This window comes from Phoca vitulina, unplaced genomic scaffold (genome assembly GCF_004348235.1).
Source record: "Phoca vitulina isolate PV1807 unplaced genomic scaffold, GSC_HSeal_1.0 scaffold17, whole genome shotgun sequence".
NCBI classification, from domain to species: Eukaryota; Metazoa; Chordata; class Mammalia; order Carnivora; family Phocidae; genus Phoca; species Phoca vitulina.
The window spans coordinates 29,829,463-29,856,207 of record NW_022589720.1 but is presented as its reverse complement, the minus strand read 5'-3'; the positions used below and the strand labels follow the sequence as shown (position 1 = coordinate 29,856,207).

Here is a 26,745-nt window from a genome sequence, read left to right as displayed (position 1 = left end):
TATCCCACCATCCAGGCTTCAACGTGACCTTCAGTAAGGTCAGCCAACACGGACTGAAGGGGGACCCGGATGTGCCTATGGATGTGTGTACGCACGTACACAGTCAGGTTGATCTGTCCGACTCCACCAACTATTTGAAACAACTGAATAAAATATGGTCCAGGCTCGGGGCGCCTGGGTGGCTCAGTCGTTAAGCGTCTGCCTTTGGCTCAGGTCGTGATCCCAGGGTTCTGGGATCGGGTCCTGCATCGGGTTCCCTGCTCAGCGGGGAGTCTTCTCCCTCTCCCTCTGCCTGCCACTCCCCTTGCTTGTGCTCTCTCGCTCTGTCAAATAAATAAATATAATCTTAAAAAAACATATGGTCCAGGCTCACAAGGAGCCTGGTCTAATCCAGAGAAAGACCTATAAATGTATCCGTGCCATGCAGGACAGGGCAGGCTAAGTGCTGCTGGAGCCTTCCCCACCACCACAGGGCGAAGGGTGAGAGGCAGCATTTCTGATGATCAAAGAAGGCTTCATGGAGAAGGCAGTGTTTGAGCTGAGCAGAGATCATGGACAGAATCTAAATAGGAGGCACAGAGCAAAGAGAACTCCCAGGAAAAGGAATGCAGGAACAAAGGGATGGAGAAGAAAAAGTACAAGATGGTTTGAAGAGTGATCAGTGACCACGTTGGCTAACGCACGCATCCCTCTCCTCTGTTAGTAAGTGGTGGGCGGTCAGTGTCTACAGTGGATTTTGGAACAAGAGCATTTGGGTTTAAATCTCATTCACTGCATTCCTTGGGCAAGTGACTTCGCCCCTTTGTAGCAGAAGCTGCCAACGCCTGGAGCCCCTGGGCTTATCGACTCTGCTCTAGCAAACTGACAGCTTGCTCACCTCGGCCGAAGGGTGTGTTGTCGCTGACGCATGTGTTTGGCTGGTGGACAGGGCAGGCCAAAAGTGCCAGGGAGTTAACATCTCAAGAGCAACCCGCTACAAATGACCTAGAGGAGTGGGTGGAAAACTAGCCCAGTCCCTTGGCTCAGGGTAGAGCTGAGCTCTGTTCCCCAGTCTCTCAGAGGGTCTACAGCTGGACCATAGCCCTAGCCGTCCACAGTGGTGACCCACTCGCTATCCCAGTATTGACACTTCTCTCTTGCTGTTACCACAACCCCCTTCCTCCCTGGACTTCCTGGTACCTGTGTCCTTGCCACGTGGCCTGAATTTGGAGAAACCCAAACTAGGACATTCTTTAATCCTCAGTTTCCTTCTCTGTCCGATGCGGATAATAATGGCTACCTTGAAGAATGGCGAAGAGAAATAGATAAGATAATGGATTACCTTACTTACTAACATAGTAAGTGCCTCATAAATATTGGTTATTCAATAAATGTTAGAGATCCCTGAATTGTAGGCCATCTGATAGAGACAGAGGGTGGGAACCACTGAAAGGTTTTATTTAAAGGAGTGCATTGAGAGTATCACCAATGACCTTCCTTGGAGGACCCTGGCCTTTACTGGAGGACCTGGTCTTCAGTGGAGGATTCTGGCCTTCACTGTAGGATAGAATAGTGAAGCCCCCTAATGCTCCTCAATATCCATTTCTCCACTTGTTGCAAGCACTTGAGAGGGTGACACATTTCTGCCACATGACTACCTGTGGCCAGTAACAGTGAGTGAAAGAATGGCACACTGAACGTTTGTCAGTATGAAGTCCTCCAGTACCCTCTTCCTGCTGCATTAGGATATCTAAACAGAAATGATGGAATTCTAAATAGATAGAACTTGGGTCGCAGAATGAAGATGCTGTGGAGAGCAGCCTCCTGCAATCTACAATGACCATGTCATATAAATTTTGTTTTAAGCCTCTGGGATTTTCTGATTAATTGTTACTGCAGCCTAACCTGGCTTGCCCTGACTAATACAACTGGGAAGGAGGCAGCAGGACTGAGGCAAGGGAGGTCAAAGTCTGTTGCAGGCCTCAAGTAAAAAGGACCTGAAATAAGACCTAGAAACCGGACGGTGAGGGAGGCAAATGAAAGAGTAATTCCCAAGAAAGAAAAATCAGCAAGTAGGGGAAGAGAGAAAAGGAATTAACGATGACTCCAGATTGGCAAACTTGGAACACTGAAAAGAAGAGAGTGCCATAGAAGAAAAAGGCAATCTAGAAGAAAACTCAATTGGATGAGATATGAGTTTAAAGGGGTTCTACTTCTTATCACTGAAACAAAGCTTCCTACCCCTTCTCCCCACAGAGGACTCCTGGGATTGGGGGGTGAACCACATGGGGTTTCCCTAGTGTTACACTCATAACAGTGAGTGGTGATCACAGATCCAATCACAGCACATAACCATGGGATGGCTTATACCTGGGATCCTTGCCTTCTAACCCAGTGCTCTTCCTACCACACAAAATTGCCCCAGTATTGAAGAAATAGCACACATTTGGTCTACACAACCAGACAAGGGGTTGCTCAACAATGCAGTTAATTTAATATTGTCTAGACAACCGAATTATGTAACTTGTTAGGAAAATAAAGCAAATATTTGTCATCTTTTTCCTTCTTATAGTTGGAGACTGTTTTACCACAAGAAAAATTAGCATTCAGGTTGTCCTCAACTTCGCTATGTAACTGAAGAACACCACTTCTCCCCAAGAATGGGTAGAAGCCCTATATTTTCTCCACCTATGAACCAAGGTCTCAGGAACTCAAAACCCTACTTTCAAACCTTAAATATGGACTACTCAATCAGACTCTTTGATATTATAAAATTTAACAAAATTATTTAGGTTTTTGTTTCGTTTTATTTTTAAACTACAGTTGTGAGATGAGAGCTTTCTATTTGGCCAGAAGATGAGAATAATAAGATGCATAATAGATAATATCAAAGTGGAGGTCCTTTATTTCCCAGAAATATGTTTTTCCATTTTCCAGTTTTAAAAATGATCATCTTTCTTTCACAATAGTTATAGCTATTTTACTAATTATATTGAAAGTGCTAGAGGATGTCAAGAAAATTGGGTATTACAATAAAACAGCCTTATCATATATTTGAAGCCCTTTTATCTTTAACAGGTTTTTTTAAAGCTGTAGACCTGTGCACTGAATTTTCATTAATGTATGTAAAAATACATTAATAAAGATCTATATTAAGAAGTTATACTGAAAAAGCAGTTCATAATGTACCTTTCAGCTTTATAATTAGTTCTGTAATCTGTAATCAGATGATTTAAATCTCGTAGAGTTAAATTATAAACTAAGTAATTTCTATTTCCAAGAGGAATCATTGTATCTTTGGAATTTTGCAAAGCGTTAATGAGTTTTAGAGAAATTATTATATTTCTTATTCACTCTATTCCCAGCAGTTAGCACAATACCTGGCATACGGTACTTGCTAAATAAACAATTGCTGAATGAATAAATGAATATGTAATCATAAATAAGTGATTAGCAAAAGCACATTCATTTGTCATTGCCCCCATTCAGGGCATGAAAGACACTCACTTCCAAGTCTGAACTCAGAGCACTGATCCATTGCCTTCTGACTGGTTGGGTGCCCATTTTGACTAGATGGTTCCTTTGCCTTGTGGGTTATTCAATGGCAATATGCCTGCCTCTGGACAATGTGTGATAGAGTGCAAAGACTGCTAATCTGAATCAGAAGATGTAGGATCTGGTTGCTCACATGCATAAAGGAAATCTTCATTAAAACTACAGCAAACTAGGCTCTGTGCTAGGCACGTCATATGCATCATAGAACCTAACTCATAAAACTCCAAAATGTAAAGGATTTATCCCCATTTTACACATGAAAAAAACCGGTTCACAAAGAGTAAGGAACTTGACCAAGGTCACAGATCTAGGAGGCAGGATTGTAAAATCGCTCTGACTCCAAAATCTACCACCAGTAGCAATACTAATGATATGACAAGACTGCAAACTGCAGCACTATACAAATATGAGCTGTCGTCATCATAATCCGTCAATCTCCTAAATTTCTATCCGTGCCCTCATAGATATCTCCTATCTGAAAGCGATGAATACCACTTAACATATCCGTGGAGTCCTCACTTGGCCAGACCATTGTGGGAGGCTCTGACCAGGCCTGCTGTGTTCAGTTCCTTCTTGGTCTGTTTAGGTCACACGTGACTGCCTGAGCATTTCACCCGTGGGTCATTTTGTAGGTGCGTACTCACTGCTCGAGAGTGATGTTTGCTCACTCTTTTATAATCTGTTTAAAGGATAGCAAGATGGTGCTGGTGGCACAGCAATCCGCACTCAGATATTCGGTCCAGTGATACAGCTTTCTACTGGCCATTTTATGTCCATAAAAGCTAAGGATGCTGGACTTTCAGGGTACATGGCTGAGGATTAAAGGGGCTTCTCATGCCCTGTCAAGACTTCACTCTGGGTTGGAAGTCTACCATGGCCACCAAATCAAGTGCGTCTCCCTTGAAGAACTAGGCAGTTTGGGCATGTACTAGCTTACCATGCCCCAGGCTGATGCCTCATGATACACTTTGCTGAGAACGTGTCGTTCGTGCTTATTAGAGTGAATTTTAAAATGTAAAAGATTTGAGTGTCACAGTGTTCATTCGGGTCAAGTCTCCAGCCCATCTTCTGCAGGGCAACTTCAGCCCTGGAGGGGCAGAAGGAAGTAGTCAAGAAAAGTTCTAGCCCATCCTAGCGTGGTTCAAATCCCAGTTCAGCCACTCAACCTCCTCTTGCCTTAGCCTCCTCATTGGCAAGATGGTCATGGACTAAGACCTACCTCAAAGGGATGTTAAAAGGAATACAAGTATAATTATTTCTAAGCACTTGAAATAATATTTGGCACGTGGTAAAGCTATTTGAATGTTAAAGCTTTTTTAAAATTATGAAATAGGGGCACCTGGGTGGCTCAGTCGGTTAAGCATCTGCCTTTGCTTCAGGTCATGATCCCAGGGTCCTGGGATCAAGCCCCGCATTGAGCTCCCCACTCAGTGGGGAGTCTGCTTCTCCTTCTCCCTCTGACCCTCCCCCCTGCTCATACTCTCGCTCTCTCTCAAATGAATAAATAAAAACAAATCTTTAAAAGAAATTTTAAAAATTAAAATTACGAAAGAGTCTACCAATTACTCTATTTTTTTACACCCGTGTGTCATTACAGAAGACACAGATTTTATGAACCATTGGAAGGTTACTCACTGAAAAGAATTTCATTGATTTGAACTCCACCAAGCCAAAGTTAGTTGATAATTTCATCAGGGTTTGGCAGGAGCTTGTGTACAGCCTACTGTGAAGAAATTACCTGTGCAAACTATGAGTGTGAATGAGAGGGCTGGATGTAACAAACCAAAACCAAACAACTTTTTAAAGCACTGTGAGCAAATGAAAGTCTATGTATTTCCGGAGTCCACTCCCCCTGCAAAGCATACTGCTACTGACTGCCGTCCACACCCCAGGCAGGCTTGGGGTTCACAAGGCTCCCCTCTCTGTAAGACCTTGAGCCTTTGCTCCCCAGCAGCCGGGGGTGTGCTTCCCAAGACTCCGCCCTTTCCTTTTGTAAATGGATGAAATACAAGTACAAGAGAAAGTTGTTTCTGTAAAAACTGGATTGACTGCTTTGGGCTAACTCAATAAAGGGGATTCTAAACAACAATTGCTACAACTCTAAAAGACTGGAAAATCTAGAAGCATTCTGCACTCACATAAAGCCCATAGGTTGCGGTGTATGCTTGTAGGATGACCAAGAACTCCAGTGTGCCCATGCTAAAGAAAAAAAAAAGCTTTCCCCCTACTTCCCAACATTGTCAAATAAATCTCCCATTACTACTTTTTTTTTAAAGTTTATTTATTTATTTGACAGAGAGAGACACAGCGAGAGAGGGAACACAAGCAGGGGGAGTGGGAGAGGGAGAAGCAGGCTTCCCGCGGAGCAGGGAGCCCCATGCGGGGCTTGATCCCAGGACGCTGGGATCATGACCTGAGCCAAAGGCAGCCACTTAACGACTGAGCCACCCAGGCACCCCTCCCATTACTATTTTTTAAGTGAAAATAAAATGTATCTGTATTTAAATTGTCCCCTTAACTGACTCTTTCAATTAACTAACCAAGGCAAATTGGACTTGATAGGGGGGTTTCTACTGTAATTATATGAAAATAGTTACTCTTGATAACAACTGAGTTTTATTGTCCCTTTAAAACAAAGCTATTGTCATAACTTTAAAATATGAGCTGAATGAGGCTCCTAGGATATGGCTCAGACCCATAATGCTTTCTATGTATGTGTATTTTAGACATAGTCATTTATTGCCTATTATCTACATCAAATGGAGAATCTATTGGTTAATAACTCAATTGTTTCAGGATTATTTACAATCAGAACAAGACCCCCACACCCATCTGAAGCTCACTGCCCTGGACTTGCTCTAACAGCCAGCATACTTCTTAAGTACTAAAACAGCCCTGTCTTTGTTGGTGTTTGGGACCTGAATCAAGTTATTTGCCAGAAAACAAGAAACTTTCAGCAGGAAAAGACAATGTTAATGATATTAATAATGAATAAAGACCCCATAGAGGGAACATACAAAAGACAGTGCTGGGCCTGCTCACCTGTACTTCCTGAAGGTTTAGGGCTGACCAGAATTCCAGCAAAATATGGCCCTCAGCTTGTTTTGTAAATAAAGTTTTATTGACACATAGTCACACACATTTATTTACATATTGCCTATGGCTATGTTTGCTTTACAATACCAAGCTGAGTAGTTGCGATACAGACCCAACAAATTAAAAAAAAGAAAACAAAACAAAAAACAACTAAATATTTACAATCTGACCCTTTAAAGAAAACATTTTCTAATCCAGCCCTTAAGGATCAGTTCTATCCTAGGCAGTGCTCTAGAAGTTATGATTGTCAGTGTGTTTTCCAAAGATGCTCTGGAACTTTGCCATCATGGATTAATTCCTCAAGGTTACCCCCAACAATGAGAGACAAGCCAATGATTAAGCCACTGACACTGTCTTATGACACAAATTTCTCCTCAACTTCCCTTTCAGGGTGTCTCCTGGAAGGATTCACTCAAGAGCATGCTATGGAGTTAATTCCAGACGGACCTTCTGATCCTGTATAAAGTCATTCTTTTCTCCACCCTGACACCCCTGTCTACCTACCTGTGGGTCTGGCTTCGAAGATGGTGCCTCTCACAGATCCTATAGTTGGAGCTAACCAGGAGGAGCCAAGAAGGTAGCTTGGGCCATTACTGACAAGCAGAAGCAACCTTTTTTACAGGTCATTTTTTTCTCTGGACATAGCACTGTCTTGAGAGCCTGAACTGAGCGCTCATTACCTCTAAACGTATAAGCAAAGACCGCTTTTGAAGGGAAAGAAGAGATAGTCAATGAAAACAGAAGTTGCATGTGAGTCTCTACCTACACACCCATGGTCATGGAGGTGGTGGGTCGAGCAGACAAAGCATTGGGCCACAGATCAAAAGACTTGGGTCCTAGTGCTCATTCTGCCACTGATGAGATGCATGACCTTAAGCAAGTGACTTACCTTCACTAGACAATACAGGGCTAGACATCTACCCCTAGGGTTCCTTCTTGTGTTTAAAATTCAGGGTTTCTAGGACGCCAGCCTTAGATGGCTGTGTTGTTCCTACCGGTGCGTGGTATCTAGCAAGCACTATGTAAATGTTAGCAATTGTTACTGTTTTGTGAAGGCAGATGCATGCCTTTAAATGTAAATGCAGGTTCTTCGTCATTGTAACAATCAACAACCTAGAAGCAAATTCTAAACAGCAGAGCATACCCAGAAGCAATGAAGACTGTAATTCCTATTGGCCTTCTCAATTAGCACAGTTTTTGGTTTTGTTTGTTTGGTTGTTGCTGGTGGTGGTGGTTCTCTGATCTACAAACCAAGTGCAGTCAGCCTTCCTGAATACTTCCAGCTGGAGAACTGATTCAATCATAGCCTATATTTTGTACAGCGGTGTAGAGTCACCCCCACCCCCCACCGAAAATCCTAGTGCAGGTTAGGACTAAGAACCAGGACTCCGGCTGTTGAGTTTTTAAACATCTTCTGCCTTTTTGTCATAACGCACATAAACCTTGTGTGGGGGGCAGGGAAGGAGGTGTCAGTCCTGAACTTCCAAATAAAATTCATCAGTTATGGGTGTAGAAGCACTGTTAGTACCACCATAATCCCTCCCGCCCCACCACTTCAGAGCGGGCCGGCCCCCTTCCAGCCATCAATCTCTGCAACTTTTTGCCAGAGAGTTTCTCAGAAGACATAAGAAACTGCTCTGCTGACATGCCTGGCAGGCTGGCAGTGTTGGGGAATGAACGGCCTCCCGTGCAGCAGCCCTTCCCCAGGGACGAGAAAGTTGGTCCGAATGCCCCAGCACCTTCTCCCCTCAGGTAGGACAACTCCGAACCACGTGTGCTTTAACACTTCCTTGAGTTTCTCCCCTGAGTTTAAGCTCTATCATCCACGACGTATCCCACTTGACAAGAAAACCTTCAGGGACTGCCTTCTCGGTGGACTCCTTGTCTCACTCCCCCATGCTCCTGTTTTCTGGTTTTGTTTTGTTCTGTTTACCTTTCAAGTAAATTATTTTTACTCAAATTTTTGTCTTAAGGTCTGTTACTGTCGAATCCAAACCAAGACAATGGATGTAACCTAATTAATTCTTATAAATTAGAGTAATAAGCATTTTCAACTCAAATCAGTAGAATATCAGGTACAAGATATTTATAGCTAAGGAATCAGAACAGAATCTAAAAAATACCAAAAGCCTAAAAGCTAGCAACAACTGCCTGAAGTGGGAGAAAGTCCAAGCTTCCCACGGCCTTTCCGCTTGAGGACAAATTCACTGGAGTTATAAGAGGTTAGTTTTGGTTCATGGTGACTTTCTCAAGAAATGAAGAACTATGTTCCCTTCATGTCATGTGTGTTTGAGAAAGCTCTGGGTTTCCAGGATTTCTATTAGGAGTCCTTGACACCACTGCGATCATTTTTCAACACCACACAGCGATGGATAGGTGATCCAAGAGGCCAGCAGATTTGGGCCTAGAGAACAAGCTCATTCTCAAAAGATCAAGGTTCCTGTTGCTTTTGCCATGAATTTACAGCAGGCATCCTTAAGCTAAATCAGACTTGATCTCAGAGAGTTCTCAATGCAAGGCAAACATAAATCAAAACCTTTATGGTTATGCCTAAGGAGAAACATCGTAGAAATAGGGCATATATAACAAAGCAGTAGGACCAAAGGTATCACTTATGGTCCCAGCAGGAAGAAGAATTTACTTAATTAACAAAGATTTTAATTAAAAGACTACTTAGAGAGGTACGAGCTGCTTTAAGGGAGAGTAAGGGATATTGAAGGCAACCCAGAGATCAGCCCCTGTGAGATGCTCCCACTACTTCCAGGGCAGAAAGTACAGGTGCAGAAAACCACATTAAGTTACCGAGCCAAGCTTTTAGAGAAACACAGTAGCAAAGCAGGAGGAACCAGGGAAGAAATACACCAGATTCTCTCCCCTGCTCCCTCTGATCTCCTTCCAGTGTGGCCCATTGGCTGAACCCATGGGAAGCGAAGGGAGTGATGGTGCTCGGGCAAGGTGGCCCCACGGGGCAAGGGGCAGGGCAGAGAAGAGAGGGAGTGAATGTGGGGTGAGGGGCAGGACAAAGGTAAAAAACCCACGGGCATGTGGGTGCAGAGCTGAATATGTGGGAAGCTCAGTCTTCACGGGTAAAACTCTGTAGTTATTTCCTTTGTTTCCTTAATACTCAGTTCACCATTTCCATCCTTTTATCATGAAAATATTCATACATACAAAAAGTGAGTTTTAGAGTGGACACATATACACTCACCACATAGGTTCTACCACTGACCTTTTACTACTTGCTTTATTATATATGTGTCGTATATGTATCTACCCCTCCCTCCATCCTTCAGGAAATCTTATTTTTTATGTATTTCAATGTAAATTTCAGACATCAGTACACTCGTCCCTAAACCCTTCAGCAGCATTATCATTTACTTAGTTCACTTTTAATTGCTATTACAATGCAGCTTATTTTCAGCTCTGCTTTACATGTACACATATGCATATATTGTTTATACATACACATACATAGTGTTTATGCACACTCACACACACACGTATATACATATAGACATGTATAAGTCAATTGGCAAGTGGGTCAATCAATTGGTTGCTTTCAGTTGGGCTGCCCAGGGGCATTCGTTTTATCAAGCATGTTGGCCCTTACAAAACAAAGACTGGAAAAACCTTCGCGAACACTCCAGCTTTCGGTTGCTTTACTTTCCAGGGATTACAGAATTGATCTTCGCAAGCAAGCCAGGGTCAGCACAATAAAACTGAAGAGGAACGCTGGAGAGCTAGAGTACGGTTTTCCTCCCGACCTCACAGTCAGATCTCATTACGAGAGAGGGGTCAGCTTTATCCCTTCTCCTGCAACCTGACCTTTGCAGTCACACGGCCAATGCCATTCCCCACGCAGCCTCCTTTTCCTTTGGTTTTAAAGACAGATGGGGGAAGGAGGGGAATTGAACATTGGACTATTAACTCCTCCTCCCCCACTATCTTTTGATGTATGAGTAAAAGGTATTATTGCCTTTGCTTCGTCACCTCCCAAGACATGATAAAACACAGATCTGAGGCAGCCCCACGTGTTACTTCAAACTCTACCTGTGCTCCACGATTCGGAGACGACATATGTCACAGATGGACTCAATCAGACGCTCCTTAAAACCCCCCGATTCCAGTAGCCTTTGGCAGCAGCACGTAGGTAGGATTTAAACTGCAACACTGCCGCAGACTGCGTCCCGAGAGATCTCCTTCTCTAAATCACACTGCCGTGTGGGTTTTCAAATGTCTGCTCAGGTGGAGCAAAAGTGTTGGCACATGGAAGCGACACCTTTCCTGTTTGGTGCTGGAGGGAGGAAATGAATCCGGGGGCTGGGAGCAGAATCGAATGAATCACACGATGTTAAAACATCTTTGCCCACAACAAGGCCATCGCTTTCTGTTCCACAGCTGCCTGGGGAAGGCCAACTGCATGCAAGACACTCCACCGGGCGAGGGAGGGGACCCGCAGGTGAAGCCGGCATGGTGCTTGTCTTGACAAAGCTACAAATCTAATCGAAGGCGTGAGTCAGGCACACCGATCACGTAACGCAGGGAGAAGGGGAGAAATCACAAATGGCTCCTGGCTGGGAGGGCACACGAAGACTTCCCAGAACGGGGGGCAACGGAACCATGTTTTGAAGGGTCACTGCATTTCCCTGGGCAGAGATGAGGGAAATATATTCCAAGGGGGCAGATCAACATGCTGACGGGTTCATACTGGGAAAGTGAAGAGGTGGTCTACAGAATAGCAAATAACCTAGCTTGGCTGGAATACAGGTTGTATATTCTTCAGTGAGAAGACAAGAAAAGTAAGTTGGAGCCATATTGTGACAGACCTTGGATGCTCAGGTTTAGAGTTTGGAAGCCAGCAGGAGCCAGAAAAGAACATTAAATACAAGAGTGACAGGATTAGAACTGCATTTTAGGAAGATTATTCTGGCAGAGACTATGGTTGACTCAAAACAGGGAGAGAATAGATATCATAGAAATAGCACCTTTTATATTTATTCTCTTAATACCATAGTAAAGAAGGTAGCTAAGGAAATTTTTTTATATTCTAACTGCAAATAACCTCTGTTTGGGTAAGGAGCCATACAGCTGATACATGAGAATCTGTTACTACTACAGTGGCTATATATAATCTTGACATATGATTTTGATTCTTTCTTCTTGGTTTTACATAAAGCCCCGAATGAATGTTGGCTATTTTTATTAAACTCTAAGGCTGATTCTAGATTTTTCATCAATAACATGAACTTTATGACTGATCTAGATACCAAAAGTCATCATCTAACAATATAAACTCCAAATATCTATAATATAAAATTAAGGAAATGAAATTATTTTCAATTCCATTTTCATGGGAGCCGAAACTCAATTATATATTTATGTCAATGTTTTCAATATTTGAGGCTATATCAAGTGTGAAAAAGCTACCATCTCTACCACTACATAAACTCTATAAACCATAATGAATCTAATTAATATGGACTAACTTTGGAGTGCAATTATTACCAAGTGTTTAAGTGGTTTCCTAGGTGCATTTCCGGAAATCATATTATCTCATTTACTTATCACACAAAACCTTTGTGGTAGGTATTACGAGCCTTAAATTTCAGATGGAAATCTAAGGCATAAAGAGATTAAGTACTTTGTCTGGGGTCAGACAGCCATAAACTTTAAAACTAGGATTCAAACCCAGGTCTGTTTATTGGATTCTTGCTACAATTCCTCCAAGTTGAAGGGATGTGTGTAGGTTGTGACCAAAGCCCATCAATTACTTTAAAGGAATGCTTCTTTTTTTCAAATGAATGATGTACTTGTTTAACTACACTAATTAGGAACTCCTAGAATATCAAAGAGATGTTTAAGAAACCAACAGAAACACAAACAATGAATCATGGAACACTACATCAAAAACTAATGATGTAATGTATGGTGATTAACATAACAATAAAAAATTTAAAAAAATAAAAAAAATCGGGAGGGCAAGAGGAGAGAAATGAACACTGGGTATTATATAAGACTGATGAATCACAGACCTCTACCCCTGAAAAAAATACTGTATTATATGTTAATTAATTGAATTTAAATAAAAAAAGAATATATAAAAATCAAAAAAAAAAAAGAAACCAACAGAAAGAAAGCCTTGAGACTTGAATGATAAGCCTTGACATACGCCACATTGAAGGTCTAGCAAACATCATTTGCCACTAAAGAAGATGGCTAAACGGTGGAGGAATGGAAAATTTCAAGGCCCTGCTGAGTCTTCTGGGTGGTCCCTGACACCCCAAAAGTGTCTTCTATAGGAGACATCTGGAGGGATTCTGGAGCACTCTCCAGCTAGTACCGCTGCTTCTCAATTGCAAACAGCCCTTCAGTCATCATGTACTTTGCAAAAGGCACACTAACCAGCCAGGAGTATGACCGAAAGCAGTACCTGTTCATTGTACGTAGTGACCTATGACAGGCATGGAGCCTCTGCAAGTAAAGAATGCCAAATCTTGTCGGTAAGTTTCCTCCTGACTGCAGAGCTGGACTCAAGCAGGTTGCAATGATCATGTTCTTATCCATTAGCTGCAGGAACACCCCTGGATTGATGGGAAGCAACAAGGGCTAGGGATTGGACAACCCAGGTTCATATCCTGGCTCTGCCTCCTTCCTCTGCTAAGTCATCTGCTCTTGACTTCCCAGTAGGGTGAGGGTTACAAGATCAAATGAGATCCTTTCTATGAAAGTGCTTTGAGACGAGCGGTGGTTCAACCCAGTGTATCAATTTATTTTTGTTGGGATCAGTCCACACTGTCTTCAGCCCCAACAAAGCAGGCTGTGGTGTCTAAAAACTGATTTTTATATTTTAAGATGCTATCTCACTGAATAAATTATCCTACCATGAATAGTCCTTTTTGTTATGGGACACAAATAGAAGGAGCTTCCAGAAAACTATAGGGAAAATAATTGGAGTTCTAGTTGATGTGTCTTAGGAATTCACTCTCTTTAACCAACTTGATAGTTACTTTACTTTTTAAGAGGGATTAATTTTACTTTGTGTAAAATGGAGCAAATAAGTAGCAACAAATAGCATATATTCATGTAAACATATACATATTTTTGCATCCTATTGCAAACCAATCTAAGTCCATTTGACTGCTTAGTTTCCAGGATCTTTTGTTAAATTATGATTGCTTCCAACACACAAAGATAGATGGCAACTATCTGCTTTTCAACCAGGTTATACACTATAATGAATGCAAATTCTAGGCCAAATTCTGCCACATACACAAATATTCATTGGCAAGAGGTCAAAAAGTTCTCATAAACTTACTCTTTTAACATCCCCCGTCTGTGGGCTTAGGAGCTCCAAAGCATTCCATCAGAAACTGTGACCACATCTGGTCACTTTCTTCCTGTGCATGCGGCCAAACTACATTTCCTGGCCTCCTTACAGTTAGGTTGGGGTCATGGGACCACGTTCCAGCCTGGCACATAAAAATCTCTCACACAAGCTTTCTTTCTCTTTACCTTCCATGACACCTTGGAAGCCCATTTTAAAGATGACAGTATTAGAAGATAGAGGTTACAAAGACAGAATGACTCAGGTTTTCAAGTCATCATTTGAAGGAGAGCAGTCCAGGAGAGCTGCCCAACAAGGAACATTCACTTTGGACTTGGAGTAAGTGAAAAATACATTTTGTGTCAAGCCATTGAGATGTGGAGTTGCTTGTTACAGCAGCAAGCACCTTGCTGAGGCAGATACATCAATACCCTAATGGCAGAATCAGCAAACCAGTTAGGGGAAGCAGGCAAATGAGTCTACTGTTAAGTGAGTGAAATACACGACTGAAGGGGACTTTAGCCTAACTCCAAAGCAGCTTGACTGTTGGGTTCACTGGTTCTTATTCTTTGTCTACACAAAAATAGAGGGACAAGTATGATCTTTCTAGCTACTCACATATTTCACCAATGAAAACATTATTTCTAACATCGTTTATGCTAATTAACAAACCATCTAGCCTGGATTTAAGCTAACATTTATTTTCATGTATTTTCCAAACCACTTCTGAGAGTGGACTTTATAGTAAAGGTCAAGTGGTAACTAGCCCTGGAGTGTGGATTTCTGGCTAGCACAGAGATAAAGCTCAAAATCTTTGACCACTGGTATGGCTCAGTCACTGAGAGATCAAAATATATGTAAACTCTTACGCAGGAGTGGCACCTTCTATGTCAGATTACTTGGAGTGTTAATTAAGTACTCATAGGGTACAGATTAAAGTAATTCACACAGTGACTGTTTATACTGAAGTATTTTACAAATAAATTACAAGCAATATAACAGGCATCTAATTCACAGCCATCATCCATTTTATTTATTTCTCTGCTCACTCTAAGAATTACGAGCAAAGGATCATGGGACCTATTCCTAAGTGTAAAATTAGATCGATAAAATTAGCCATCTGTCCAAGGAAGGCTCTAAACTCAGGTTGTATTTAAGTATTATGTTTCCAATTGCCCAGATGTTACAGAAAAGTGCCTGCTGATACAACTCCTTTCGCACAATGCAAACCATTAACTGGCTAATATAAACTTATTGCACCAAGAAAAATAAATAGCATTAACATTACATTAAATCTGATTCCGGATCTTGGGTGCCCTGTCAGCAAACACAAGTGTTAAGATTTAAATTGCTCAGGATTTGCAGAGTCAGATGAAGAAAGAATCTTCAAGTGTCTTTAGAGGTGAGGAAGAAGGGACTGGAAATGAGATGAAAGCTTCAGGAGGTATATTCTTGGTTGGTGTGGTTGGTTAAAGTAATAGTAATTACTATGATTATTGTTGAATGATAATATCCTATTTTTGTGAAATACTTCAGCTCTTTCAAAGCACTGGTCCGTTTTATTTCCTTTGATTCTTAAAATAAGCTGGTGGGGTTATCTGGGATAAATGGGGGGTTTCACAGCCAGCCAAGGAAATGCAAGAATCATTCATAGGAAAGGAAGAGCCAAAGGAGCCTGGCCTCTAACATCCCATGTCACTGGGAGTGGTTCATGAATTACTCCCACCTACTGATCAGTCAAACCCGAACCATTTCTTAGCTCCCAAGCTTCATGGAGATTTCCACCGACGCCCAGTCACGCATCAGTCTGGCTAATTCCCTTTCAGGAACAGCTGCTCCCCCTCCACCACCACACCCTGCAAAACCTCCCAAGACAATTACCAGGCAAATAGCATCCACCACCTTTGAGGTTACTGTTTCTCCAAGGAATCCATTCAAGCAAGACCACAAACATGGTGGCCGCATTTTCCAAACCAAAAATCGAGGCATGTGGTCAACCAGAGAGTCCTTCTGATTTGCCAATTAATTTACCTGAAAAATTTTATGACTCAGTACAAATTAAATCACATGTAATCAATCATACATTAATATGGAAAAGGAACAGGAAATCATAAGTGTCCGTGTTTCTCGTCGTGCCCGGCACATATTCTTCCAGTCACACATATGCACTTAGTTGTTTTCTTCTGTCCAGATTAAACAATCCCAGTTCCATAAATATTGCCTTCCAGCCTCAGGCTTCTGTGCCTTTTAAATGCTCTGGTGCTTGTCTTGCCTCACTTAATCCTTCTAGCAACCTTAAATGGCAGGTTCTTTCCCATTTTTACGGAGGAGGATACGGAGACCACAGAGCTAACATAACTTGCCTGACATCATCGAGTCACTAGTAAAAAACAGTGTCAGCACTTGAACCCAAATCTGTCAAATACTAAAGTCTGTGCTCTCACCCAAAAAGAAACCAGCCTCGGAGGCTGCAAGAACAGGTGCAGAGTGGGGGGTGGGGGGCGGGAGGGTGGAGTGGGTCTGAGGGAAGTGAGGGCGGGGGGATGGGTTACACACAGCTCCACGTGGCTGCCTGTTAGTGCTACTGCACGCTTTCCCTCCTCTGGGGAGGAAGAGGAGGACCTGCCCAGAGGAGATGTCGTTCAGCCGCCTTCAGAAGACCACAGGCCCCAAATCCAACCTTCGGGAGACCCGCGGAGCCTAAGGTTACAACACTGACCCAGAGCGATGGGTTGTCGCGGCCAATCCCGTGTGGTGCGGACAAAGGAAGGAAGGGGGACCGTGGGTGTCCCACAGGGCATCTGGGGAGAAGGCCCGGAGGAAAGGGAGGCCGACAGGAGCCTCAACTCTCCTTTGTCAGCTCTCAACGTGGGGACTGCAAACCACCTCATCAAGTCACCGGAGGTTCTTGTTAAAAAGGCAGGAGCCTGTGACGCGCTCCAAGAATTCTCATCCGCACGGAAGGTCAGGAATTACCTGCCTGGGTCAGAGGCCTGAGACCCGCTGAGGCCAGACCTGCTCTGAGCCCGCTCCGAACAGTGCATCCTCTGCGGGCAGCTCTTTCACCTGGGTCCCCTGCTCCCCCCCACCCCCAATCCCCTTGCGATTCGGCGGTCTAAGAGGCAAGCGTCTTCCAGCTCATTTCAGGAGGCCGAAGCCACACTCTGGGGTCTTTCTTCAAAATGGGAGCAGAATCAAAGATGGGTTTGGGGGATTCCGCTACAAACGGCCATTTAGGCTCTGCAGTCCCTCTTTACCTTTTTCCTTTTTCTATCCCTGAAATAGCCGGTATACTTCCAGCATCTGCAGTTTGACATGCTGTGGCCAGAGTAAGTGGCAGGGGTCCTAACCAGCTCAAAAGATTTTCTGTTGCAGTCATAACATCCCATCATTCACTGAGTCGACTGGGAGCAGCCAGTGCTGCCGGCCGAGCCCCCGGGACCACCCTGTGGAGGCTGAGGGCCCACCGCGGCCCCAGACGCCCGAGTCCCTGTCTTCCAGAAACCTAGCTCTGCGGCACTGGACCACTTATGAGTTAGGCAGATGGACAACTACTCCCAAAAGAATTCTAAGGTTATTAAAGCCCTGGGCTCAGGGTAAGAAACACAAAACAAAAACAAAAAACACCACTCAGTTCCTTTCTGGCCAAGTCACTCTTCCATGAGAAAGAATTCTGAGGAACAAGTACTGCTCATGTTATAGGACATTTACCCCTGACCTTGACCTCTCTGTCCCTTTACCTCCACAGAGAATCCAAGGAAAGAAAGAGAGGAGAGGGAGGCTTCTTATAGGGATTAGATAGGATGTGGAAACAAAGAGGAGGGTAGGAGGGCTGAGGAGATGGAGGAGTGGAGGAAAGATTTCTGCTACGTTGCTTAGACTGCATGGATGCCAGTAGGTAGGTGCTGGGGATACGTATATGGCCCTCATGGGGGGAAATATGTGTGGCCTTTATGAGCTCCAGTGTTCCCCAAGAAGCAAGACAATCTGGATCACATTGTAGTGAAGGACTTTGAGTTGGAAAGGGAGGAGGGACAGACAGAAGAGATGAGCCTCCCCCAAATACATGCTTTGGGAGGGGGACTTGCCTGAGAGCTGTAAGGGAGGGCATAAGCAGTCCCTTGGGCGGCAGGTTGTTCAGGTTGGCGTGCAGGAACCAGAACAGGGAGGCCTCTGACTCGTAGCCAGTGAACCTCACACTAGCAGCAGCAGAAGCTACCTAGAGGCTCCTGGATTCACCCCATCAACGAGCAAGACACATTGCCCACCAGCTAACTCTTCTCCTCCAGACTCTCGTTTTTTTCTTTCTGAGTTTCTCTGGATCTTCCCTGTAGCCCAATTTTTGCAGGTAGGGAAATGCTGAGGGAGCAGAAAGGAAAAGATGAGAGCAGTTTTCCAACCTGAAAGCCAGTGTCTGGAGAAAATGATAAAGTAATGCAAAGCTCTTCCTAAAGATGGTTGTGGGCCCCAGCTCTTCTAGGGAAGACCTTCAGTTCTCAACCCTGACCTGGCCTTGTCTCACTGCCCCTGGGGCCTCAGGCAAACTGGAAAGACAGGAGGAAAGGCAGGGCCCTTGAGCAGTCCTCCAGCCCCTCTCTCTGGGCCAGAGGGTGAATTAACACCATGAGTTACCAGTCTGCCTGTGGGAGCAGGCGTGTGGCTCACTGTGTGCGGATTCCAGCTCATGTGTCTGGATTTCCCTTTCTCACCTTCCTGCTCCGCACCAGAAAAATGACAGTCCTTCCCATGCTTCCTGGGGGACTCTGGATAAGGGAGAAGTACCCACTCAGGAGGGCCTGGGTACTAGTTCCGGTTCAGCTTCTGATGTGAAGTTGGACAAGTCCCTTAATCACCCTCAGCCCAGTTGTCGAATGAGGCCTTTTCACTTCCTTCCAGGTCTCTGATTCTAATTTGTAATCTGAAAAGGAATGAAGGTTATGCGATGTTTCCAGGCCAGTAAGGCCCAGGGAGATGATACTGTCCTATACCCTACCTAGGGTCAGAAGCCCCTTTTCCTGCCTCCAGGTCCTTGGATGGATCCTCTGGCCCCCACAAGACTTAGCACCCAGGAGCTCAACAAGAGAAAAGCAGCAGTTCATGGACGTGTAAGGTTACAGCCCCTGATTCTTGCAGATGAGGTCAGCGGACAATAGCTTCCAGAACTCCATCTCAGTATTGTTCACACTCTGTTATCTTTGAAGGCCTGGGCACGATCCCATGTACAAATGTTTAACAGGCTCCACACGCCCAGCAGCAGGGATAATGCCCTCACCTGGCTCTGTCCCATGGGAGCTCCCCTGTCCGGCCAGGACTCGTCTGCGGGCCTCTGCTATCAGGACCACTAAGGACTCCCTTCCTGGTCCTGAATATCACAGCCCGAATCCCATTCCATCACTTACTAGTTGTGTGACCTTGGAGGAGATATTTAATCTCTCTGAGCCACAATTTCATCTTCAGTTAAACAGGGGTAATAATAGTATTATTATTCTCACAAAGAATAGCTGGGTTGATTAAATATCAGTATGTGCCAAGTTCTTAGAGCAGTGTAGCAAGCACTTAATTAGAGTTCGTTATTATTATTATTATTATAATTTGACTTAAGTTAAGAGCTGTCATTTCTTGTTAGTCTTGGCAAATGCAGAGGTTTCTTTATTAATGCTCAATGGCAGAAGATGAGCTATCTTGGGGCAGAGGGAAAGGTTGCCTATGTTGGACCCAAATTCAACTCATCATTAAAGCTGCTACTTGCTTTTTTCCCCACCAGAGGTAGGTGGGATGGGGAATTTTCAGGTTGATTTTGAATCCAAGACTTCTCCATCTTTTAGGAGCGTTAGGAGACAGACAGGGTCATCCAAAGAAAACAGGACTGTTCAGCACGCCTACATGGTGGCCACGCTCCCTTCAAAGTACTGCTCACAAACCAATTTCTATGGAGGAAATGAAGTACAAAGAAATTCCTATATGGATCCTAGCAGGATTTGCTGGTGTCTAGGGAAGATTATAAATTAGCTGGTTGCTGTTCACATCAGAGCCAAGCAGGGCACATTCAGTTTTTAATCTGGACCAATTTTCTGGATCAAAAACTAGTCTTTGCAAGGGATGTAAATGAGCCCAGGAGGAAATTTTCCCCTGAAGTTTATGAAGTAGCTGTCATTTTAATCTGAGCAGCTTTCCAACTTGAAAGCCAGTGTCTGGAGAAAATTATAAAGTAATGAAAAGCTCTTCTAGGCTAAACCTAGTCCAAACACCACTTCTACCTCAAATTTGATGTATTTAATATGCCAAACTATTCAAAACGTAGAGTTTCCACTATCAAAACCCTGTCCATGCTTCAAATAAAACCAGAGGGGCCAAGATGGCATATTCATGGCATGAGTATCAGAATGAGACCCTGGATGAACCAGGTAGAAAATATTTTTAGGAGAGAAGCTACAAAAAATAAAAAAGGAAATATGGTGACCCATATGAGTAGTTTTATATACAGTAGGCTTTTGTGCAATGCTTTTAAAAAAATTCTGCTTAAATGGACTGTAATCTATCCTTAAGAGAATATTACATACACTGCTTAAGCTTAAAAACTATAGATACAACTAGGCATCGCTCAAAAATTGTGACTAGATGGTTTTATATGAATAAACCCACAGAATACAATTGATCATGATGTGCTTATCTTAAGGAGAGAAGTTAGAAAGAAGCCCTTCACTGAAATCCTTGAAGATGGGTATATGCGTGCATGTGAGAAACAATTTAATACAACACTGCCTTGGACTACTGCTATCATCTCCAAAATGAATTGAACAGTGGCTATAGAACAGCTCATAATTTAAGTGTGTTGCAGATTACGATAATGACTCTAAATTTCAAGGCAGGTAGCAATAGACACAGCTTGAAGAGTGAGGGTGTCCCTCAGAGCTGAAAGGCAACAAGTCATATTTCCAAATGAAGAGATCCTTGAGCAGTGAAAATATTTAAGCAGCCATATGGGAACCTGCCAAGATTATTTTCTTCGCCCTCTGATAAATTTCCCTGGTTTGTCTCTTTCTTATAGAACTGTGATTTGTGAAGATAAACTGCACTTTCTGCAGTTTTGCAGACTGCATTCAAATAAAGTTATATTGCTTTCCATTGTTCAAAGATGTAATTAATCCCATAAGACAACCTCGCTTACAAAGTAAACTAAAAAACAAAAAACAAAAAATCCCCAGAAAAACAGATTTTTCAGCATTCAAAATACGGTCTCAGCAAATTAGAATAAAATTCGTTATTCGGGCAACAACGTTTAGAACTTTATTGTTTAGAATGCTGTAGTTGGAAGCATCTCACAACACAGATGAAATCAAAGTAGACAAAAATACACGAAAACTTTTACCAGTATAATGAGAGGAAATGCAAGTTACTGAGTTTCCAGTTCTCTCCAATTCTTTGTAACAGCCTACACACAATACATCTTTGTTTAAATTGCCCAGCAAAGAAAGACGGGAGTTCAAAATACGGTAAAATTAACCCATGGGGCACTCCTTTCTGAGAAAACGGCCCCAGAGTGGAAAGCATCCTTAAAAACAGAGGCCACATCCCACACAGTGCCAGGCAGGACCAGAGATTGGCACAGGGAACTCCAGGCAACAGACACTTAACACGAAATGGCTGGGCTCTGGACAATATGAATTCAATAAAGATGTTTAGAGACACAGGAGGAGCTGTTTGACTTCTCTTGCACAGTTGCAATCCTCTGTAATCGAGACAGCATGATCGCTGTCCCTACTCTCAGCTCTCTGTGCTCAAATACACAGCCCGCCTCCACCTCTACTGTGTCTGGAAAATAGATTATTCTTTCAACAAACAAACATCCCTGGAACCGCCTGAGCCGGGGGGAGGCGGGGGAGGGCGAGGTTCGCGTCTTTTCTCAGCTCTGGGCAGAGATGAACCCAGTTAAACTGCCACCGGTCAGGGGAGAGAGGGGCGGTGCGTTGCCCGCTCTGCGTCCCGGCAGGGACCGGGACCCGGGCGCGGTGTCCCCGGGCGCGCCCCGCGCGTTACCTGGCTTTCGGAGAGCCGCTCTGAGCGCCCCTGCGCTGGGTCCGAGGCTGGAAGCCAGGAGCAAGAGCCGGAGCAAGGCGCCCCGGATTAAATCCATTTCACCGCGGGCGCCTGCAAAGTTTCACCAAGTCCCGGGCGCACAGGGAAAGGGCGTCTCCTGGGGGACGTGGGGGGAGGCGGCCCCCGCGGACCCCCTGACCCGGGTGAGGAGGTGGAGGGCTGAGAGAGCTGGACCAGCAACGACGGAGGAGTCCGAGGAGGCCGGGCAGCCGCCGGGAGGTCGGCGTGCGGGAGTGAAGTCCTCTCGGAACCGCAGGGCTTTTCGGAGGGGGGGGCGGGGGCGGCGAAGGAAGCCGACGGGGAGGGACCGGCTGGCCGTGGGAGGGAGGGAGGCTCGACCCGCCCGGGGATGGAATTACAATCGAGTGGAAGTGAGAGGGGCAGGCTCGGAGACAATTTACTCTTCGCCCACCTCCGGGGCCGACAGCCCGCCCATCACCCTCTAACGACCCCCGGCTCAGCCCTTCCCTGCTGGTGACCTAGATTGGGGCGCTAGGAGGGGCCGACAGGGCGGGAGTTAGGGGACTGAGTCCAGGACCCTGCGCTGTGGTCCTGACCCTGAAATCCTGCGGCGCCTTCCCCTCCCCCGGCTGTACCCTCCTCCCCTCCTGCAGCCGCGCCCCTCTAGGTCACTTCCACCCAGCTTGGGGACTTTTCCCAACACCTCCAAAGGTTGCTCTGGTCTGTCCAGCGCACTTGGAGGGGAGGGAGGGTGTCTGCAGTTTGCAAGTGGGGGAGGATAAGAGGAAGAGGGGGCGGGGCCGGCCGAGTCCAGGGCGCTAAGAAGATAAATGGGATTTAAGGCGCGCAGATGGAGAGCGGAGGCCCCGCCACTCGGTTGGAAACGCGGGGTGGAGATTAGGGCCCAACGCGGGGGAGCGGGGTCCCCTCCCTGCAGAGGAAGGCAACTTGAGACCCTCCAGGGGAAGAGATGAAAGTCCAGGTTAAGCCTGGCGTCGGGGAGACGGACGCGAGCTCAAGCCCCCTGGCGGACAGAGAAGACCAGACCCGGACCCGGCACCCGCCGGCTGAGCTGGGGTTGGGGGCCAGAGCGAGGTCCTGGCCACTGATTCAGGGACCTGGATTCCCGGGTCAGCTCCCTTCTCCTCTGGATTTGCTGCCCTAAGATTCAGTAAAATACGCTTTTTGTCGGGTTTCCTGGTGGCGCTGCTAGAAGGGAGACCCCGGGACTCAAGTCCACTTACACGCTAGCGGGCTGATCTTCAAGCCAGTGAGAAGGGAAAGCAGATACATAAATAAATAAACCAAGAGAGAATAAACCTGGAAGAAAACACAGCCTTGGCCAATTCCTGGGGAAAGATCAAAGGCCCTAGGAAGTGCCCCGCAGAGGGAGCCAGCCCTTGCTGGCTGGGAGGACCTTGCAACTGCCCCACCATGCAGCCCAGCTGAGGCTCCTGGGTGTCCTGGCCCTTCATTGTTAACCTAGGCTTGGGAAAGCAGGAGGCAGCAAGGTTGACCCATATCTCCCCCGCCCCCCAAAGATTTCTCCTCCTCTTTTTAGGAATGAAGTATGCCCTTGCTAGAGGGTTTGTAATGAGCCCAGTCTTGTTTGTTAGCAAAGCCTGAGCATATGGTCCCTTACATGTCGGCGTTCTCAGGTGTGCAACTGCCCATAATAAGTTCAAGTCCACTCCGACTGGAGTATTTGCAAGTCTTAGCTGTGACACCAGACCTTGTCCTTTTACATGGAGTTAGAGTAGAAAAGTTGAACAACCGGTGCTCTTCACTTCCGAGGTGATAACAAGGCCATGTTTGGATGCCAGGCAATGTGACTGCCCTCAGGACTGCTAGTCTCAAACGCAGCAGAATCATATATCCTTGGGACTGTCAGGATGCCCAGAGGTCATCTAGTCCCTACCTCCATTCCACACAGAAACCTGCCTTCAGCACCTTTGGCAGGTCATTCACCTGGGTTTAACCTCCACCTGTGACAGAGAGATCCTACCTCACCACAGGCCTGGAAGATGTTGGATAGCTCTTTTTATGAGAAAGTGATTTTTTTAATGATTTATTTATTTGAGAGAGAGGGAGCACGAGCAGGGGGCAGAGGGAGAGGGAGGGAGAATCTCAAGCAGACTCCCTATAGAGCGCAGAGCCCAAGGCGGGGCTCGATCCCAGGACCCTGAGACCATGACTTGAGCCAAAACCAAGAGTCCACCACTGAAATGACTGAGCCACCCAGGCGCCCCATGAGAACGTGACTTTGTATAGCAGACCTAAGGTATCGCCCAGAACCGAGCGGGTGGTACCATGAAGATACCTTCCATGTTGGTTCTGCTCTTTCCCACTTAAAAATAATTCTCCCTGAGGTAAAAATTGGAAGTAATGATAACCGCTATATGGCTAGCATTTATACTAACACCTATTGTATACCAGACCCTCTCTGAAATGCTTTAGAATCCCAATAACAACCACACCATGTAGGTATTGTTATTGGTATTATTCCCATTTGACAGATGAGGAAACTAAAGCATGAAAAAGTTAAGTAACTTTCTCAAAACTCATGCAGCTCCCAAGAGACAGAGCTTCGACTGAACCCAGGTGGTCTGGTTCCAGAGTCCAGGCTTTTAAGGAGAGGGAGGGACAGCAGACACAGAAGTGGACCAAGAATCACAGGACCTTGGTGTTTAATCTTAGGCTTTGCCCATAGTGTATCCTGGTAAAATGAAGGGGCTGGATGAAATCATCGGTAACTTCCAGGTTCTGCTTTGTGTTTATCATCTGATGACCAGCACCACCCAATCCAAGCCAGTTTTGCTCTGAACGTGCCTTCTAAACGACTTGAACAAACTGTCCACTGCAAATTTTGCAAGCCCGAGTACCATCTTTCTTGCATACCCTTGACCTCTGCCCATATTACCGCTTCATCCCTGGCCCTGGGCCTCCCTTTGATCTTTTGCAGATGGCCATAGGTGATTGGAAATCTGGCTTGGTTTCTTCAGGGGCCCCTCTTGTTTCTTCCTTGCAGGATTACCTTCAATTATTATATTTTACTTCTGAGCACCTCCAAATGCTCTGGATCCTCAGGCCGTTGAGATAAGGCCTTACTTCCTGAGATCTGCTTGTTACAAATCTGGGGCATCCCTAGGGCATACTGAACTTATTTCCTTTGAGAGTCAAATCACACCCCGCAAGTTTCCCTCTCCTACCAGTTTGACAACCAGTTTATGGCACTTATAAATATGACTAAAGATAAATGGACGCTTGCCTTTCACTTCCTTCCTGCCTTCTGGGAGGAAGGGAACTAGAGAGGGCAAAGAGGCTTTGAATGTTTCATTTTAAAAAATCTGTTCAAATTCACCTGAGGTCTAAACTCAATAAGGTCACCGGCAGAAGAGTGATCTGCCTGCTTTGCTCAATAGCATAGGAGAAGAGTCTGATCTTTGCCCCTTGGAATGGATTTGGAGGGTGTTTAGAGGAAAGTAAAGGCAAAGTTACCAATGACAGAATGTTGAGGAAGTCCCTCCATGAGAGTGCGGAAAAACCAGCAGCCAAGATTTAGCCTTAGATTTAATTTATTTTTTTGGAGAGGTTATATGTACATATAAAATTTGAAAATGTACATATAAAATTTGAAATGTGCATCAGGCAGAGTGTATAGTGACAAATAAGTTTCATCCCACCCCTCCCAGAAGCAACCACTATCATCAGTTTCTTGTGTATCCTTCCAGAGATATTCTATGAACATATAAGCAAATAAATACACATATACTTAACACAAACAGGAGCATCTTGTACATGCTTTTTTTTTTTTCAAATTACAAAATTGTATTTAATATCTGAACACAATTCTATAAAAATAATGCATTCAGAAGGCTAAGGACTTGAAGGAATCATGGAACAGTGATTATAGATTACAAGGATTCTTTGTATGGTGATATACTGATTTTTGAATTTCCATTATATTTATTTATTATTTTTATTTTTAATTTTTTTATTATTATGTTATGTTAATCACCATACATTACATCATTAGCTTTTGATGTAGTGTTCCATGATTCATTGTGTATAACACCCAGTGCTCCATGCAGAATGTGCCCTCCTTAATACCCATCACCAGGCTAACCCATCCCCCCCCCAGAAACCTCAGTTTGTTTTTCAGAGTCCATAGTCTCTCATGGTTCGTCTCCCCCTCCGATTTCCCCCCTTCATTCTTTGTACGTGCTTTTTAACCTGAAAATCTGCCCAAATCAGCAAATAGAGATCTGCCTCCCTCTTACTGACTGCTGAATAATATTCTGTTGTGTGATGTGCAATTGTTCTTTCTCTGTTGTTTCCTATTATGTCATTATAGACAATACTGCAGGGCGTGACCTTGAATAACAGTTTGCACATGTTATAATAGACGGTGGGGTACATTTCTAGACTAGCCATTGCTCAGCAGAAGGGTAAATGCCTTTTCATTTTGATGAGTTGGCCAAATTTCCTCCCTAGGAGAGTATACAAATTTACATTCCCACAAGCAATATAGAAGCATGACTAATTCCACAAAATCTCATCAACACAGTATCTTATCAAACTAGAACCATATATTATTTCCAGCTCATGGCTGGCTCAGCCAGTTAAGCATCTGATTCTTGATCTCAGTTCAGATCTTGATCTCAGGGTCGTGAGTTCAAGCCCCACATTGGGCTCCACACTGGACACGGAGCCTACAAGGAAGGAAGGAAGGA

General features: G+C 44.6%; 1 protein-coding gene across 2 annotated transcripts in view; it reads right to left on the bottom strand.

Annotated features, from left to right (window-relative positions):
- The window catches only part of EGFLAM (EGF like, fibronectin type III and laminin G domains), a 173,295-nt gene extending 151,175 nt beyond the window's left edge, over positions 1-22,120 (bottom strand). For both annotated transcript variants that reach the window (XM_032415400.1, XM_032415401.1), the window contains exon 1: positions 21,992-22,120. In XM_032415400.1, the coding sequence (XP_032271291.1) occupies positions 21,992-22,088 (97 nt within the window). In that variant the 5' untranslated portion in view covers positions 22,089-22,120. The remainder of the gene's footprint in view (positions 1-21,991) is intronic.
- Positions 22,121-26,745: the final 4,625 nt, after the last annotated feature.